This window comes from Centropristis striata, chromosome 13 (genome assembly GCF_030273125.1).
Source record: "Centropristis striata isolate RG_2023a ecotype Rhode Island chromosome 13, C.striata_1.0, whole genome shotgun sequence".
Lineage (NCBI taxonomy): Eukaryota > Metazoa > Chordata > Actinopteri > Perciformes > Serranidae > Centropristis > Centropristis striata.
This window is the reverse complement of record NC_081529.1, coordinates 35,419,968-35,438,232: the sequence shown is the minus strand read 5'-3', so window position 1 is coordinate 35,438,232 and position 18,265 is coordinate 35,419,968. Positions and strand designations below refer to the sequence as shown.

Here is an 18,265-nt window from a genome sequence, read left to right as displayed (position 1 = left end):
TTTAAAGTCATTTTGTGTCTTTTTGGGTCATTTTGTGGGTTTTTTTTGGTAATTTTGTGTAATTTTGTGTCTTTTTAAAGTCATTTTGTGTTTTTTTTGGGTCATTTTGTGTCTTTTTTTTTGTAATTTTGTGTCTTTCTTTGGTCATCCAAGTCTGGTTTTTCTTGTAGTGTGACTTATGTTATTTGTGTCTTGTGTGTTTAGTGTAACAATTTTTGGTCATTTTGTCTTCTCATTTTGTGTCTTTTTTTGTATTTTGTGTCTTTTTTTTTTATCGTTTTGTCTTTTTTTTAAAAATCATTTTGTGTCTTTTTTTTTTTTTATCATTTTGTGTCTTTTTTAGTCATTTTGTGTCTTTTTTAGTCCTTTAGTCCAACATAAAATGTGATTTTGAATCTTTTTTTAACTTTCAAAACACTATCATGCTCAATAAAGAATTTTAAATGTGTCAAACGTGACCAAAGGTGTCAAATCTAACATATAAGAGGGTTCCATCCAATTCTATCATTTTATACTAAATATATTTGAGCTTGTCTCCAGTTTTGCTTGGTATATCTGGATGTGATGAAGAAGTGAGGGTTAAAACACTTGAAACCTGAATCCCTGTGTGTCGTTTGCCTTTCTGTGGTCGTCAGTAACTCATCAGTCTGAGGATAATTATAGTGCTGTGATCTAACAACGTCTTAATGTTTCATTTTCCTCCTCGTCTTCTATCCATTCACCCTTCTTCTTCCCCTGCATTTACATTTACAACGTGTCATTTTCTGCTGCTAGGGGTCCTCAGTCAAACAGTAACAGTAGACAGAGCAACCCTGTCACTGAAGTCTTCTAGTTATGGATTACTTCAGTTTTCATCATTCAGGAGGTTTTTTACCAGGAGACAAATGATCCCGGAGGTCTAATCCTCCCAGACAAACACACCTGAAGGTTTAACTTCTTCATCACATCCAGATATACCAAGTAAAACTGGAGACAAGCTCAAATAGATTTAGTATAAAATGATAGAACTGGATGGAACCCTCTTATATGTTAGATTTGCATATTATATATCATGTTTGCACCTTTGTTCACATTTGCAACTTTTAAAATTCTTTATTGAGCATGATAGTTCTTTGAAAGTAAAAAAAAAAGATTCCAAATCACATTTTATGTTGGACTAAAGGACTAAAAAAGACACAAAATGACCAAAAAAAGACCCTAAATGAATAAAAAAGACACAAACTAAAAAAAAAACCCACAAAATGACTAAAAAAGACACAAAAAGACACAAAATAACTAAAAAAAAGACACAAAATTACCAAAAAAGACACAAAATGACCAAAAAAAGACACAACAAAAGACCTAAAATGAATAAAAAAGACCAAAAATGACCAAAAAAGACAAAATAAATGACCAAATCAAATGGAGTCCCACTAGAATAAAAGCCAGAGTTGATGACAGGATCACACACAATCACAAGATCACATTTATGTTGGTTTCCCTTTGTTTCTTTTTGGTTCTAAATGTTGATCCAGTAAGTCAGAATAAAAAATCAATTATTATTATTATCAGGTCATATAGGTGAAAAATATACCAACATGGTATTTAAACATGTTTTCAGTGGTGAATACAGGCAGGATGGAAAGGAGTCAGACATGGACATAAAAATTCGTGTTTTTCTGTTACTCGGCTTGTTCCTGTGATAAGTTAAGATCCTCAGGAGGTTTTTTACTGGGAGCTGAGTCATACACAGAGGTCTCATCCTCTTAAAACAAACAGGCCGAGTGATGAAACCAGTAAAAACACTGAATGGAGCAGGTTTCATTTTAAAGGTCTGTGTTTCTCTCACACTGTTCAGTTCGTCCCAGAGGGGCTGTAGCTGACATTTGCTGAGCTTTTTTCTCTGATTAATTTACATCTTACATTTCCACTAACTGTCTGTACATATGACAGTTACCCAGAAGTCCATTCATTCCTATAGAGTCCTGATAAGAACACGTCACTCTAGCATTTCACGCGATTGCACACAAATGCAGAAGGAATCAGAAGTAGTCTTTAGGGCTGTTTCCACTACCGGGCAACACCCAGAATGAGGCGGGTCTCACTCGCCGAAACGCCCCTAATTTGAATATGAGCCGTCCTAGTGGACTTTTGTCAGGACTTTTTTCATCCCTGTAGAAGAGCAGGGTCTTTATTCTCCCCTGAAAACAGCCTGGTTACTGATTGGATAGAACGCTAAGTACTCGACGCCACAACAACACGCAACATTTGTAAAAGCCGGCGAAGCAGTGTTGCCAACTTAGCGACTTTGTTGCTATATTTAGTGACTTTTCGGCTCTTCTTAAGAAGAGTAAGAACAAGTCGAAGTGGCCCAGTCCTCCTGCAGCAGTCTCTCCCAGCTGCAGAGCCGGAGGGGATGTTTACCCCTTAGCGTCCAGTCTGCAAATTGCTAACAGGCTAACAGTTAGCTCTGTAGCAGTACAGTGTGTATGTGCTAATAGGCTAACAGTTAGCTCTGTAGCAGCACAGTGTGTATGTGCTAACAGGCTAACAGTTAGCTCTGTATCAGTACAGTGTGTATGTGCTAACAGGCTAACAGTTAGCTCTGTAGCAGTACAGTGTGTATGTTCTAACAGGCTAACAGTTAGCTCTGTAGCAGTACAGTGTGTATGTGCTAACAGGCTAACAGTTAGCTCTGTAGCAGTACAGTGTCTATGTGCTAACAGGCTAACAGTTAGCTCTGTAGCAGTACAGTGTGTATGTGCTAACAGGCTAACAGTTAGCTCTGTAGCAGTACAGTGTGTATGTGCTAACAGGCTAACAGTTAGCTCTGTAGCAGTACAGTGTGTATGTGCTAACAGGCTAACAGTTAGCTCTGTAGCAGTACAGTGTGTATGTGCTGCTGCTGCAGGAGGTGTTCACTTAGCGATCTCTGTTTGTTTACAACAAGCACCAGACACTCTGTGTACAGTTAGTGATGCCGGTTAATTCACCATCACTATGTTTATGATCAGCGGAGACGCTGTGCATAATAAGCCATGCTGGTTTGTTTATGATCAGCTGCCAACTTTGTGCACGGTTAGTGACGGAGGCCACAGATGACAGGAGGAGTTGTAATCTGATATTTTTTGTGCGTTGGGCTGTCAATACCCAAATGGTATTCTAAAATATATATTATTATTCTATACATTTACATAGACATTTTTCATAATTGCCTATCCCTGAGTGATAAGTTGATATAATTTCGAGACGGCATCAAACTGTGAAATAAAGAAAATATCCTGCAAGTCTTTTTTGCTCGCTAGTTTTTGTTTTTAGACCATATCACATATATCGATATAGTTCTGTCTTTTTGTTCTTTCTTTATATATAAATGCTGCCCTTACTAGGGTTTGTCATATTTAGTTATTTTGTAATGTTTGTTATTCTTTTCTCATATAAATATAAATATGTATGGCCATATGATGGTCATATTTATGATTAGGATTTTAAGCATTTTTTGACCATTTTTGACAAATATAGACATACTATAGTATGAGTTTTTTTCCAGGGAGTCATTTTTGGACGTCCCATAATGTGGTAATTTGTTGTTATTTTTTGACAAATAGTTCTTGACCCGTGAGTCCTGGGATTCGAACCAGCGACCTTTAGGACACAGACCTCACATATATAATTGTGTTTTTCAGCTACTTTCGGACGAACTATACCTCCATTGGCCTATTCTATATCATAGGCTATTTTTATTTAAGATATATTTTTTATTTAAATGTGCACTTTATGGAGCTTTGCTTTTTTTTAATTTATTTTTTTTAAAAAGGTTCTCCTGTTGTTATACAGTATTTATGTTCACTTAGGCTAAATTAACAGTTTCAATAAAACTACTAGTGACATGTCATATTTGACTTTGACTGAACATTTGCTCTCACTTTGCAATAAAAATATCGTATATCGATATTCAGCCTAGATATATATCGGGATATGACTTTTGGTCCATATCGCCCAGCCCTAATAGGCTACAGCAGGTAAATCAAAGGTAAATTACAGTTCATTATTACTGATGTGGCCTTTCTATCCATCTGTAAAAAGGACACAACTTATCAGAAATATATAACATAGGTGCAGCAGTGTTCTGACATCTTAATGAGGAAATGTGACATATTATACTTTTAATTCTCTCCCCTGGTCTCTAGCTCACTCCCACTGAATTTCACCTTCCATGCTTTTTCCTCATAAAAACCATTTGGAAGAGATCCAAGAGCACATTATAATTGTTAGCATTGTTTAAAAAGCCTTCAGACGGGACGAGCCGAGTTCATCAGTCTGCAGAGTGTCTTTACTGGCAGCAGCCTCCATGTGAGGACACTGATGCCCAGCAAACTTTGACTCAGGGCCTGTCTGTCTGCAGGATGGATGGCTGAGAGGTGAGCAGAGGCTCAGTACTGCAGCAGCATCAATATCATTAGCAGCAACCAGCAACCAGCAACCAGGGCTCTCTCTCTCTCTCTCTCTCTCTCTCTCTCTCTCTCTCTCTCTCTCTGTCTCCTCATATGCTCCCTAACCTTAAATATTTTGGTACTTTCACACCTCTCTTTTTTTCTTTCTTGCTCTTTTTTTCTTGCTAGTGCAGTACCTGTAGGAAGTCTGTATTCTTACATTACATGCAGACCAAAACAACGTCTGCAACTCCATAAAACACTTTTCACAAGGTACTTCAATATGTACAATATGTGAGGAAAACTGTTTCGATAATTTTGTGTAGTAATTTTTTGGCCATTTTGTGTCTTTTTTTTGTGTGGTCATTTTGTGTCATTTTTTTGGTCATTTTGTGTCTTTTTTTTTGTCATTTTATGTCTTTTTTTTTGGTAATTTTGTGTCATTTTTGGTCTTTTTTTAGTCATTTTGTGTCATTTTTTTGGTCATTTTGTGTTTTTTTTGGGTCATTTTGTGTCATTTTGTGTCTTTTTTTGGTCATTTTGTGTCATTTTGTGTCTTTTTTTTTTGGTCATTTTGTGTCATTTTTGGTCTTTTTTTAGTCATTTTGTGTCATTTTTTTTGGTCATTTTGTGTCTTTTTTTGGTCATTTGTGTCTGTTTTGGTCCCTTTTACAACATTCGTGTTTATCAGACTACTGCAGTGCCGTTGGAAGTACGTATTCATCTGCAACTCCATAAAACACTTACTTTTCATAAGGTACCACACCATCCAGCACATACACATTGAACATTGATATTTGCTGGAAACTATTCGATTCCATGCATCAATCCATTCTCGTCCGCTTATCCGGGGCCGGGTCGCGTGGGCAGAAGGCTAAGCAGGGTGAACACAGACTATTGAACACATGGAGGGAAGGGAGCACCAGGTGAACACAGACTTTATTGGAGCACATGGAGGGAAGGGAGCACCAGGTGAACACAATCAGTGATTAGGGGAGACAATCAGACAGACGACACACGGGGAAGGACAAGTGACCTGAAACGAGAGGAGAGTTACTATTTCAAAATAAAACAGGAAATATCAAGACCAGAGCACAAAATAAAACACCACCTCACCGTGGTGTGACATTTATATTGGTTTAGAGGAGGTGGTAATGGCCAGTCTCATTTTTATGTTGATTAATTGTCCAAATTGTATGCATTTTTTGTTTGTGCTTTGTGTGGCGAGTCCAATATAAAAAATAATAAGTACGAGCCTGATAATTAACATAACATGTCCCTTTTAAAACATGTCAGAAAAATCATAATTTTCTCTCCGACCTGTGGGTTTTCTGTTGGGGGGCTCTGCAGCAGGACATGGTCCTGGTTTTCTGTTGGGGGGCTCTGCAGCAGGGACGTGGTCCTGGTTTTCTGTTGGGGGGGCTCTGCAGCAGGGACGTGGTCCTGGTTTTCTGTTGGGGGGCTCTGCAGCAGGGATGTGGTCCTGGTTTTGTGTTGGGGGGTCTGCAGCAGGGATGTGGTCCTGGTTTTCTGTTGGGGGGCTCTGCAGCAGGGACGTGGTCCTGGTTTTCTGTTGGGGGGCTCTGCAGCAGGACGTGGTCCTGGTTTTGTGTTGGAGGGCTCTGCAGCAGGACGTGGTCCTGGTTTTCTGTTGGGGGGCTCTGCAGCAGGACGTGGTCCTGGTTTTGTGTTGGGGGGCTCTGCAGCAGGACGTGGTCCTGGTTTTGTGTTGGGGGGCTCTGCAGCAGGGACGTGGTCCTGGTTTTGTGTTGGGGGGCTCTGCAGCAGGGACGTGGTCCTGGTTCTCTGTTGGGGGGCTCTGCAGCAGGACGTGGTCCTGGTTTTCTGTTGGGGGGCTCTGCAGCAGGACGTGGTCCTGGTTTTCTGTTGGGGGGCTCTGCAGCGGGACGTGGTCCTGGTTTCCTGTTGGGGGGCTCTGCAGCAGGACCTGGTCCTGGTTTTGTGTTGGGGGGCTCTGCAGCAGGGACGTGGTCCTGGTTTTCTGTTGGGGGGCTCTGCAGCAGGGACATGGTCCTGGTTTTCTGTTGGGGGGCTCTGCAGCAGGACCTGGTCCTGGTTTTCTGTTGGGGGGCTCTGCAGCAGGACCTGGTCCTGGTTTTCGTTTGGGGGAATTAACGAGTGGCCCTGCTTTATGTTCTGTGACACTTAGAGGAGACAAAAGGGAAACGGTTGTCATCGGGAACAAAGTGCTGCTGACCTTTGAATCAAGCTTTGATATTCACCCCCCCCCTCTCTCTCTCTCTCTCTCTCTCTCTCTCTCTCTCTATTTCTCTCTTCCTCTCTGTTTCTCTGTCTCATTCTGTCTCTCCATCTAATCCTCCCCTCATTCCCCCTCAACAGCCTGCTGTCTCTCTTTTCTTTTTTTTTAACTCTCTGTGACCTTCCTCAGACCACGCTTTCCTTCTCCTTCCATCTATTTCTTCATCCCTCTCTTCTCGACTCGTCTTGTCTTATTAACCTCCGGATGAGACGTCGAAGCCAAACATCATTTTTTTCCCCGAATGGCAAAAAAAATGCCTTAATTGCAATGCTATCATATCATATCATTTTCATCTTCATGATATTCTTTCTTCCTCATTTGAGGCAAATAATATCGATGAGAAGGATTTAATGAAAACATCAGGGGTTATCTCTTTATTTGGAACAGTTTAAACAGGGGACATATTTCTTCTGTATTGTGGACTGCCTGGATCAGAAACATGGGATTCAATAAACTAGTCAGATTTGGCTCATTAGAGTTTATCCACCGACTGAACCACCTTCAGTTTAAGATTTTTTTGACTCCTTTTCATTCTGTATAAACCATTTAAAAATCTTTACCATGACATGTTGGTATCATTGTTTTCAGCACAACCTCACCTATGACCTGGTTATTTTTTTCATTTTGACTTACTGGATCATCGTTTTAAACACAAAAAAACACACAAAAATGACAAAAAACACACATTAAAACACACATTAAACACCAAAAAATACAAAACACACACATAAAACACACCAAAAACACCCAAAACATCTAAAAACACAAAAATCCCCAAAAACACATACAAACACACTCAAAACACACCAAAAACATCAACAACAAAAAAAATCCTTAATTGCAATGCTGACTTTGATTGCCCTTTTTGGTGTATAATTTTCATCTTCATGATATTCCTTCTTTTTCATATGAGGACCACGAGGAGGCCTATAGAACCCCCCCCCCCCCCCCCCCCCCCCAACAAAAAAAAACCAACAACAAAAAAATGACCAAAAACACACATAAAAACATGCACAAAAAAAACACAGAAAACACAGAAAAACAGAAAAACACACCAAAAACACAAAAAGCAAAAAACACACACAAATACAAAAAACACACAAAAAATACAAGAACCATACATAAAACACACAAAAACTAAAAAAAAAAACACACAAAAAACACCAAAAACATACACAAAAAAAAAAAAACACCAAAATACACACAAAATTACAAAAAAACACATACAAACACACTCAAAACACACCAAAAATATTTTTAAAAATCCATGAAGTGTTGGTATCGTTGTTTTCAGGACAACCTCACCTATATGACCTGATTATTATTTCGGTTTTGACTTACTGGATCATCATTTTGAACAAACCCCCCCCCCCCCCCCCCCCAAAAAAAAAACACACACAAAAATGATTAAAAAAAACACATAAAAACACAAAAACACAAAAAAAAATACAAAAAACACATACAAACACACCAAACATTTTTAAAAATCCTTAAATGCGATGCTGACTTTGATTGCCCTTTTTGGGGTATAATTTTCATCTTCATACTATTCCCCCTCCCTCATGTAGGGACCACGAGGCCTATAGAGTTTCCTGTCTTGCCTCCAGTCGGGAGGGTTAAAGAGGCGGTGTGTGTCTGTTAACAGCCTGTCTCACCTCTCGTCTCACCTCTCGTCTCACCTCTCGTCTCTTTAGAGGATGAGTCAGCCTCGTTACACCTCGGGAGCTCGCTCTGCTTCTCCTCCCCGCTAAACAACGCCAATGGCCTCGTCCCTCGCCATATTAGGGGAGCAGCAGGGGAGGACAGACACACACACACACAGACAGAAAGGGTCACCCATGCAATCACACACACACACACACACACACACACAAGCAAATGCAAAAAGGCAGCCCAACACACAGCAGCCCATTATCGGTCCTGTAGGTCATTTTAATCCCCTCTCTCTCTCTGCTGGAGGCATTTCCCTGCAAAGAGGAAACGTGGGGACGTTTTGCACGTCCTGAATGTCCAAACAGGAGACGCTCATGTCTCTGCATGCATGTAAAGATGCCTCTGAGTACACTGTAAAAAAAACAAACTGTTGATTTTACGGTAAAAAAAAACAGCAGCTGTGGTTGCCAGAACTTTACCGTAATAAATACGGTGCAACTTTTTTAAAATATTACAGTAAAATGATATTAGCACTGTTGATTTGATGTTTAAGATTGACATTTTATTCCATATTTCTGCCATATAATTGACAAGAAAATACTTGGCTGATTTATACATTTACAGTGTTTCATTGTTACTAAAACTGAATTAACCCATTTATCATTTTACGTCTTTTACTGTCATGGTTTAGCAGTTTTTCACCGTAAAATCTACAGACATTTTTTACAGTGCTAAAATTATAGTGATGGCTTGTATATATATATATATATATATTACAGAATATTGTTGTTACAAACGTGGTGCCAGTGTATTTTACAGTGGAGTAATTCTTTTTTTTTTTTAACTGTAAAAAAATTTAGTAATTTTTTGTGTGTTTTTTTAAATTCATTTTACATCCTCTTCCAGTATTTTTTTTTGTCTTTTTTATTCATTCAACATCCTTTTTTGGTAATTTTGTGTCTTTTTTTTTTTTTTATTTAAAATTTAAAAAAAAAATAGTTTGGCTGATATATTTAAGGTGTTTCATTGTTACTGAAACTGAATTAACCCATTTATCATTTTACGTCTTTTACTGTCATGGTTTAGCAGTTTTTCACCGTAAAACAGACATAAATCTACAGATATTTTTTACAGTGTATGTGTCTTCCTCATGTGCATCTCTCCAGCTCGTTTGCCCCCCACGAGACAACGTAAAGAGCAAGAGTCAATTGAAATGAATGGGACCCAGTGAAGCTGGCTGCTGCTAAATGGAAATGTCAAGCTGGCCACAGATCCCTTTTGTTTGTGTGTAGAAGGTTTGGTCTCAGCGGGGAGCAACAGAATAATACCAGCCGCTGACAGTCAGCACCTCACTGTTTCTATCTCTGCCTCTCCCTTTTAACATGTGGAGAGAAGGAGAGAGAGTGGTAGAATAGATGAGCAGAGGTAGAATAAAGGAGGAGAGGTGATGGATTTAACCCTCTAGAGTCCAGAAAATCATCCAGAGCACAACTTCTTCATGACGTCACAATGTAAAAACATTCAGCAGCATGTTTCCTGCTGGCAGCTGAACTCTAGTTTTGGCTTTTACACAAGTTTACATGTTCAATTTAATGCATTAACGCTTTTTCAGCAAAGTTAAAAAAAAAAAAAAAAAAAAAAACACCTCGACCAAGTGTAGTGACATGATTTTACTTTTTTTTGCAGAGATTTTTAAAATTTTGCAGTGGGCATTCAGCATTTTTTGTGTTAACTATCTTTTGTTATTTCTTTGTGTGTTTTTGTCTTTTTCCATCTGTTTTTTGTGTGTTTTTCTTTTTTGTGTTTTTGAGTGTGTTTTTATGTGTGTTTATTGTAATTTTGTGTTTTTTGTTTTAAAAAAAATGTGTTTTTTCTCATTTTTTGTGTTTTTTCTATGTTTTTGATGTGTTTTTTTGTGTATTTTGAGTGTGTTTTATGTATGTTTATTGTAATTTTGTGTTTTTTGTCATTTTTTTGTTTTTTGTGTTTTTTTTTGTAATTTTATGTTTTTTTAAATCATTTTTATGTTTTTGATGTGTTTTTTGTCTTTTTTTTGTGAGTTTTTATGTGTTTTTTTTTTTATTTTTTTTAAATGTTTTTTATGTGTTTTGTGTGTGTTTTTATGTGTGTTTATTGTAATTTTGTGTGTTTTTTTTGTTAAAAAAATTTTGGTTTTTGTGTATTTTCTGTCATTTTTTGTGTGTTTTTTGTAATTATTTGTTTGTGTTTTTTCTGTTCAAAATGTTGATCCAGTAAGTCAAAATGAAAATAATAATAATCATATCATATAGGTGAGGTTGTGCTGAAAACAATGATACCAACACGTCATGGTGAAGAAGTCCAAAACTCCAGAGAGTTAAAACCTCATAAAGCCTTTTGTGGAGATCCACATCCTTGAGTTAAAGGTTAAACCTAAAAATCAAATGTATTCTGGATTAATTTAATTAATTAATGAATATGATCGTGGAGCAACAGAAAAGAGGAAGAAAACAGGCTCAGAGTGTAAGAGCAGCAGCTGGAAACAAAAATCAATAACACAGGCAACTAAGATTCGACATGAAAGCAATTTAAGTTGCCTGTATACGTGCGGAGGATGGCGTGGTGACTAGTGTGTGTGTGTGTGTGTGTGTGTGTGTGTACTAGTAATCTAGTAGCTCTACATTGTCCAGTCTTGTAAACAGCTTTGACGTCTCATTTATGTTTATTGATGGATTGTACGTTAATGTATTGGCACATCACTAATGATCTGTGTGTGTGTGTGTGTGTGCGCAGACATGTGTTAATGTGTGTGTGTGTGTGTGTGTGTGTGTGTGTGTGTGTCTTTCCTCCAGTCTGGCAAGGACATCTTTAGTCATTATCTGGAGCCAGCTTTGTAATTTGTAATCAGCTGATAGTGGCCGAGGCTGTGAAGTGTGATGTACCAGACTCCTAGCTGCCATATTTAATCCAATCCCAGATCTATTACTGCAGAGGGGGACAGGACCACAGGACACACACACACACACACACACACACACACACACTCTGAGACGCGTGCATGGACAGTGACAGCTGCTAAGTGCATTGATGTCTCAGTGATGCTGCGATGCAAATCAATGTCAGAGGCATCTTCGTCTGAAAAAACACATCGGACATGTCTTCATGCTGCACCAGCAAGTTGCACTACACTGCAACAAAAAGGGTGAAAAACCAGATAAAAACAGTAAATCTGAGGGAAATGATCTTGCTGCATGGACAGATAATTTACCTTGATAAGATTTCTTAAATTAAGATTATTAAATCTAGAAATAAGGCATGTTGAACACTTAAGATAAGAAATTAAGAAATATGTTGCCCTTTATTTCCTTTGTCTGATCCATCAATTTGTGACTTTTTTCTTGTAAATTTGTCCACTTTTTTCGCGCAAATTTGACAATTTTTTTCTTGTAAATTTGTCACTTTTTTCTTGTAAATTTGTCACTTTTTTCTTGTTGTCACTTTTTTCTCATAAATTTGTCACTTTTTTCTCGTAAATTTGACTTTTTTTTCTTTAAATTTGTCACTTTTTTCTCATAAATTCGTCACTTTTTTCTTGTAAATTTGTTACTTTTTTCTTGTAAATTTGTCGCTTTTTTTTCTCATAAATTTGTGATTTTTAAAATTAGTTTTAGGCAAGGCAAGTTTATTTATATAGCACAATTCGGACACAGGGGCATTCAAAGTGCTCTACAGGGGCAAGATTAAAATACATAAAACACATTAGAAGATATTTAAAAGCGAATTAAAAAAAAAAAAGTGAATGAATAAAACATTTTTGTTTTAGTTTTTATTAGTTTTAGTTTTTTTGTTGTAACTTTTGGTTTTATTGAAAGACCAGAAGACCTGAGGGTCCTCCAGGGTTCAGAGGATAAAAGTAAACCAGATAAAAAGGCTGGACTAAGACCATTAATAGATTTATAAACCAGTAAAAGAATCTTAAAATCGAATTCATGAGTTCTCTGTACTGAAACGACAGTGACTCATTCAACTGATTTGATTGTTTTTCACACCACAGCAGCACTACAGTCTTAGCAAAGCTTGTTATCGAGTCTCCTACATGTTTGAGGAAAGGTTTTAGCGAGCTTGTGACCTGCAAACTCAGCTGTCAGATGATGAGAATCACCTGGGAATAACGTGCTCACATGGTGATGCAGGATACAGAATAGACGACAAAGACGAGTAAATAATGAGCCTGTTCAATAGAATCACCAAACTGCAGTTGCACGTGAGAGGCAGAAAGCTGCTCCTGCTGTCTGATGCAGAGGTCAGGCTTTGATGGAGGCAGCAGGGGGATAAATCACATCCAGGCCTGTTTACCACGTTCGTTTTAGCAAAAAAAAGAGTTGTGGTCCAGCTGTCCTATGAAGGAAAGTTGGAATACATACACTGCAAAAAAGGTGTTTAGTCTAAAAACCAGATCAAACAGTAAATCTGAGGGAAATGATCTTGCTGCATGGACAGATAATTTACCTTGACAAGATTTATTAAATTAAGATGATTAAATCTAGAAATAAGCATGTTGAACACTTAAAATAAGAAATTAACTCTTAAAACAAGTTAAATTAAAGCTGCCAGCAGTGATGAACTGGCCCGAGCAGTTTGAACTGGTTTTATTCTGGTTTTATTCTGTTTTTAAGTGGTTTTATTTAAGAAATCTCTTGGTTTTATTCTGGTTTTATGTGGTTTGAACTGGGTTTTATTCTGGTTTGAACTGGTTTTATTCTTTTTTTATGTGGTTTTATTCTGGTTTTAACTGGTTTGAACTGGGTTTTATTCTGGTTTTAAGTGGTTTTATTCTGATTTTATTCTGGTTTTAAGTGGTTTGAACTGGTTTTATTCTGGTTTTATTCTGGGTTTAAGTGGTTTGAACTAGGTTTTATTCTGGTTTTAACTGGTTTTATTCTTTTTTTATGTGGTTTTATTCTGGTTTGAACTGGTTTGAACTGGGTTTTATTCTGGTTTTAAGTGGTTTTATTCTGATTTTATTCTGGTTTTAAGTGGTTTGAACTGGTTTTATTCTGGTTTTATTCTGGGTTTAAGTGGTTTGAACTGGGTTTTATTCTGGTTTTAAGTGGTTTTATTCTGGTTTTATGTGGTTTTATTCTGGTTTTAAGTGGTTTGAACTGGGTTTTATTCTGGTTTTAAGTGGTTTTATTCTGGTTTTATGTGGGTTTTATTCTGGTTTTATTCTTGTCATAGAGTTAATTTCTTATTTTAAGCATTCAACGTGCTTATTTCTAGATTTAATAATCTTAATTTAAGAAATCTTGTCAAGGTAAATTATCTGTCCATGCAGCAAGATCACTTCCCTCAGATTTAGTGTTTTTATCTTGTTTTTAGACTAAACACCTTTTTTGCAGTGAAGGTGGTGATGGAAACAACATGGAAGAGAAGGTATGGCGGTATATGTGGGGGATGTGGAGTAAAGGTGTAAAAAGAGATGCAGACAGGGAGAGACTGGGAGTCCTTGTGTTTTGTTTTAGGAGGTAAATTGCCGGCGGCAGCCAGGAGTGAAGTCAGCAGATTGCCATGGCTGTGATGTTGCACGTTGCCCTCCTGTTTTTGTTGTGGCTTTGCTCTTTATTAGAGATAACAATTTGGCCAAAGGCAGAGGCAGGTGCTGCTGGAATTACACAGCAGGTGTAGATGAAGGGGAGAAAGGAACGGAGCAATAAACAGAGGGGAGATTACACAGTGGGAGGGCTGGTTCAATGTGGTACATACTGACTGGGGACCACAACACATTTGTTTTCTTGTTGTTGTTTTTTGCATATAGGAGAACTGAAACTAAAAGAACATTTGAGCTTGGTGCTGTTGATGGTGCTGAAAGTCTTCCATGTAATTGAAATATTTATTTTTTCCTAATCTTGCTGTTTGTTTTGTATGTCTGTGTGCAGTTAGTGAGCATTTAACTACACTGTATTAAAAAAAAAATCAGTTTAATTTAAGGTAAAATACCGGCAGCTGTGGTTGCCAGAATTTCCGGGTGAAAAATACAGTGTGTGGGTTTTCTGTTGTACACTGTCAAAAAATTCTGTTGCTTTTAGAGACAAAAAATGGCAGCTGTGGTTACCAGAATAATTCTGCAAAAAATACAGTACATATGTCAACATCTTTACAGAACAACTTGTAAATTTTAAATCCTTAAAAAACCTCCCAAACTGTGCAACTCACACTGAAACTAAATAGATCGATAACAGCACTAGAGGTAAGAGGAAACATGTCGTTTTTATTTTGGGGTTAAACTTTTAGTTTAGGCAACAAAACTAATAGAGTAGGCAGAAACAGCGACAGACACAAACTCCAGTCTCCTGGGTCAGAGTACAGGATCTGTTTGTCCCCTAAACGGGCTTTGTGCTCTTACATCGGTGAATTTAAATCGATTCTAAAGGACAAAGAAATGTCTTCCCTTGGTCAGTGTGACTGCTCCTTATAAGTCTCTACTGAGGCTCGGTCAGTGTTGTTGTTATGGCTGTATTTGTATTTAATTGTTTATGATAACTGTGTTTAAATGTTGTAGCTTTCTTGGCCAGGTCTCTCTTGGAAAAGAGATTTTTTTTAATCTCAATGAGACTTTTACCCAATATTGTATATTTGACTAAAATTGACCAATAATAATGAAAAAGATATGAAAATTATATATAATTTTTTTGGTCATGAGTTGCTTTAAAAGGTGAAAAAAAAAAGTTGGTAATGATTTTTTTCTACATGTCCTGAAACCAGTCTAATGTCATGGGGTCCTTTTTGACCCCTGAGGAGGATGGGTGTTATACTTTTTTTAGGAGTACACAAGGGTTAAGTGTTTTAAGAGACCCTATACATGGAAGAAGCCGAAACTGTAGGCCGTCCCTGACGTTGTAGTGGAAATTACTACCTCTCTGAGTGAGAAAGTGAATTAAAGATCAAGTCGAACTTCCTTTTAGTTTTCTTTATTATCAAACATCAGAATACACTGCCTAGGTACAGTGGAGGAGAACTTTGTCCAATCTCAAAGGCTTCTGAAAAAAGGGTCATTCTCTAATCAAGCCTGAAGTCTCTCTCGATTTTCTGTCTGTGTGTAACACCTCCAATGTTTTCTGTCTGTGTGTAACACCTCCAACGTATGGGCACCTTTAACAGGAATGCGCATGCTGCTAAGTCTACTTTTTAACCTTAAAAGGATGCAACTTATACTGCTTATATTTCTGCTTCCAAACGCCTCTAATATCTGAAAAATCCCAGATCCTACAATACGTTATTCTGGTTTAAACCCACTGTTACATGATCTGAAAGTCATACTGGGGCCTTTTAGTAAAGCAGAGACTTTATGATTAAAAGTAACAGAAAATATACCACAACATGTCCATAACTGATGCAATATCCGTTGTTTTGGCATTGAGAGTGTGTTGGTGTGTGCACCTGTAGTATATTTCATGCTACAGATTTATATTACTCTAATATTAAAAGTTCTGCTTTGTTAAAAGGCCTCAGTATGACTTTTTGTTCAGAACAAAGTCTCCAGGTACCAACTAGTTCCAACCAGAATAATGAACATTAATACCTGGGAGTTGTCAGACAGTAAAGGAATTTGAATTTGAATATAAACAAGTATAAATTGTATCCTTTTAAGGTTAAAACATGTGAATTAAATGATCTTACACACAGACAGAAAAAGCCAGAGAGAACTGAGGGCTCCATTGGATTTGGGACAACTTTCATTCAGCAGCCTCGAAATTGAGAAAAAGTTCTGTCTCTGCTGTACCTGCAGTGTATTCTGATTGAGTGATAATAAAGAAAACTACAAGGAACGTCGACTTGGTTTTTAATCCACTTTTCTCACTCAGAGAGGTGGTAAATTTACACCACACACCAACATATCTGCTGCATCTCTATTGCTTTCATGTTTGTTGTTGCCACTTTTTAATGGCCTCCCCACTAATACTCAGTTTTTCTGTTTCCTTCCCTGCCCTAATCTCTTTCCATTCCTTTTCCAATCCCATCATACTTTTTTTCCTTTCCCATCATTTCTCTCTGTCCTCCACCTCTCCTCCTCCTCCTCCTCCTCCTCCTCCACCTCCTCCTCCTCCTCCTCCTCCTCCTAGCCAACATCCTGACGGTGGTCATCCTGTCCCAGCTGGTGCTGCGTCGTCAGAAGTCCTCCTACAACTATCTCCTGGCTCTGGCAGCCGCAGACATCCTGGTCCTGCTCCTCATTGTCTTTGTCGACTTCATCCTGGAGGATTTTATTCTGGCCACGCCGCTGCCTCCGTCGCTCAACAACGCCGTGCAGGTCCTGGAGTTCTCCTCCATCCACACCTCCATCTGGATCACGGTGCCTCTCACCATCGACCGCTACATCGCCGTTTGCCACCCGCTGCGCTACCACACCGTCTCCTACCCGGCCCGCACAAGAAGGGTCATATTTGCTGTGTATATTGGGTGCCTGCTGTCTGCAGCTCCTTACTACTGGTGGCCTGAGCTGTGGCACAGCCTATCTGGAGTGGGTGGTGGCGGTGGTGATGGCGGTGGCGGAGAAGGTGAGGGCGCCAGGAGAACCGTGGCCCAGCATGTTCTGGTGTGGGCCCACTGCGCCACCGTCTACCTCCTCCCCTGCACCGTCTTCTTCTCCCTCAACGCCGTCATCGTTCGCAAGCTGCGCAGACGCCGCAGCTGCTTCCGTCTGCGCGGCTACTCCACCGGCAAAACCACCGCCATCCTCCTGGCCATCACGTCCATTTTTGCCGTGTTGTGGGCGCCGCGTACCCTCATGATCCTCTACCACTTCTACTCCTCTCCCCCGGCCTCTCAAGGGGCCAGCCGACTGCTCCACATGCTAACCGATCTGGCTAACATGCTAGCGTTGCTCAACACCGGGGTCAACTTCTTCCTCTACTGCTTCATCAGCAAGCGTTTCCGGGGCATGGCGGCCAACGTGCTGCGCGCTCTGGTCCACTGCCGGAAGCAAGCGCCGCCGTTCTACGCCAGCCACAACTTTTCTATCACAAGCAGCCCTTGGATCTCACCAGCCAACTCCCACTGCATCAAGATGCTAGTGTACCAGTACGACAAAAACGGGAAACCCATCTGTATTTCCTCTTGAGTCCACAGCCACCAGCAGCCGCCCCCACCTACCTTCTGTTGTTGTCGGGGGAACATATTCGGGCATTGTCTCCTTGGTGACCAGCTTTGGGACTCTTTGAGGCTTGAAAATGTCAACACGCCTGGAGAGCACATGGGTGGCAGTTTAGCTAGCTTTGAGTGATAACAAAGTGGTTCGCTAGCAAGGTGGAAAAGCAAACAGCAGATGCGTGCTTGACAGCCTCTCATGTTCAATAAAGTATTCACAAAGCAGCGACCAGCATCAAACAGATGTTTCCTCCATGCAAAAAAAAAAAAAATCAGCTACTGTAAGAGACTGACTCACAGACTGATAATAGGATATTGCCACCATGTATCTTTGACTTTTACAAGCCACGGCATTTAAGAATAAACTGGCAACTAGATGAATCCTTGGTGAAGCTTCAAATGCCTGTTGACATTGATTTCTTTATGGGCGTTCTCCGTTGCCAATGGTGAGGAGCTTTGAACAGCTGCGTCTTTGTCCATTGGGAGTCGTTTTCCGGAAAGCAGAGACATCCAGTCAGAGTCTGGGCCCTGAACATCTCACCTCGAGGGGTGATTCACTCAGGCAGAGCCACCGACGGTTCTGGCTGTCTCTCAAGCAATGTTAAAAACAGCGCTGTCATTTCCAGTTTAATATGCAGAGGAGTCTCGGCGTGTTAATTTGGGCTTTTATGGAAACGAACAGCCCTCCCTGACTTTCCTCGTGTGTGTGCACGATGGAAGTGACCCCCATGTTGAGCAGACTCTATGCTTGTTGTTGGTTGAATATTTATTAATGGTAAATAGACTTGACTGTTAT

At 39.2% G+C, this 18,265-nt stretch overlaps 1 protein-coding gene across 1 annotated transcript in view; it reads left to right on the top strand.

Moving 5' to 3' along the window:
* The window catches only part of gpr139 (G protein-coupled receptor 139), a 29,659-nt gene extending 12,088 nt beyond the window's left edge, over positions 1–17,571 (top strand). Inside the window, exon 2 of the mRNA XM_059347156.1 lies at positions 16,446–17,571. Within this exon, the coding sequence (XP_059203139.1) occupies positions 16,446–17,443 (998 nt within the window). The 3' untranslated portion in view covers positions 17,444–17,571. The remainder of the gene's footprint in view (positions 1–16,445) is intronic.
* Positions 17,572–18,265: the final 694 nt, after the last annotated feature.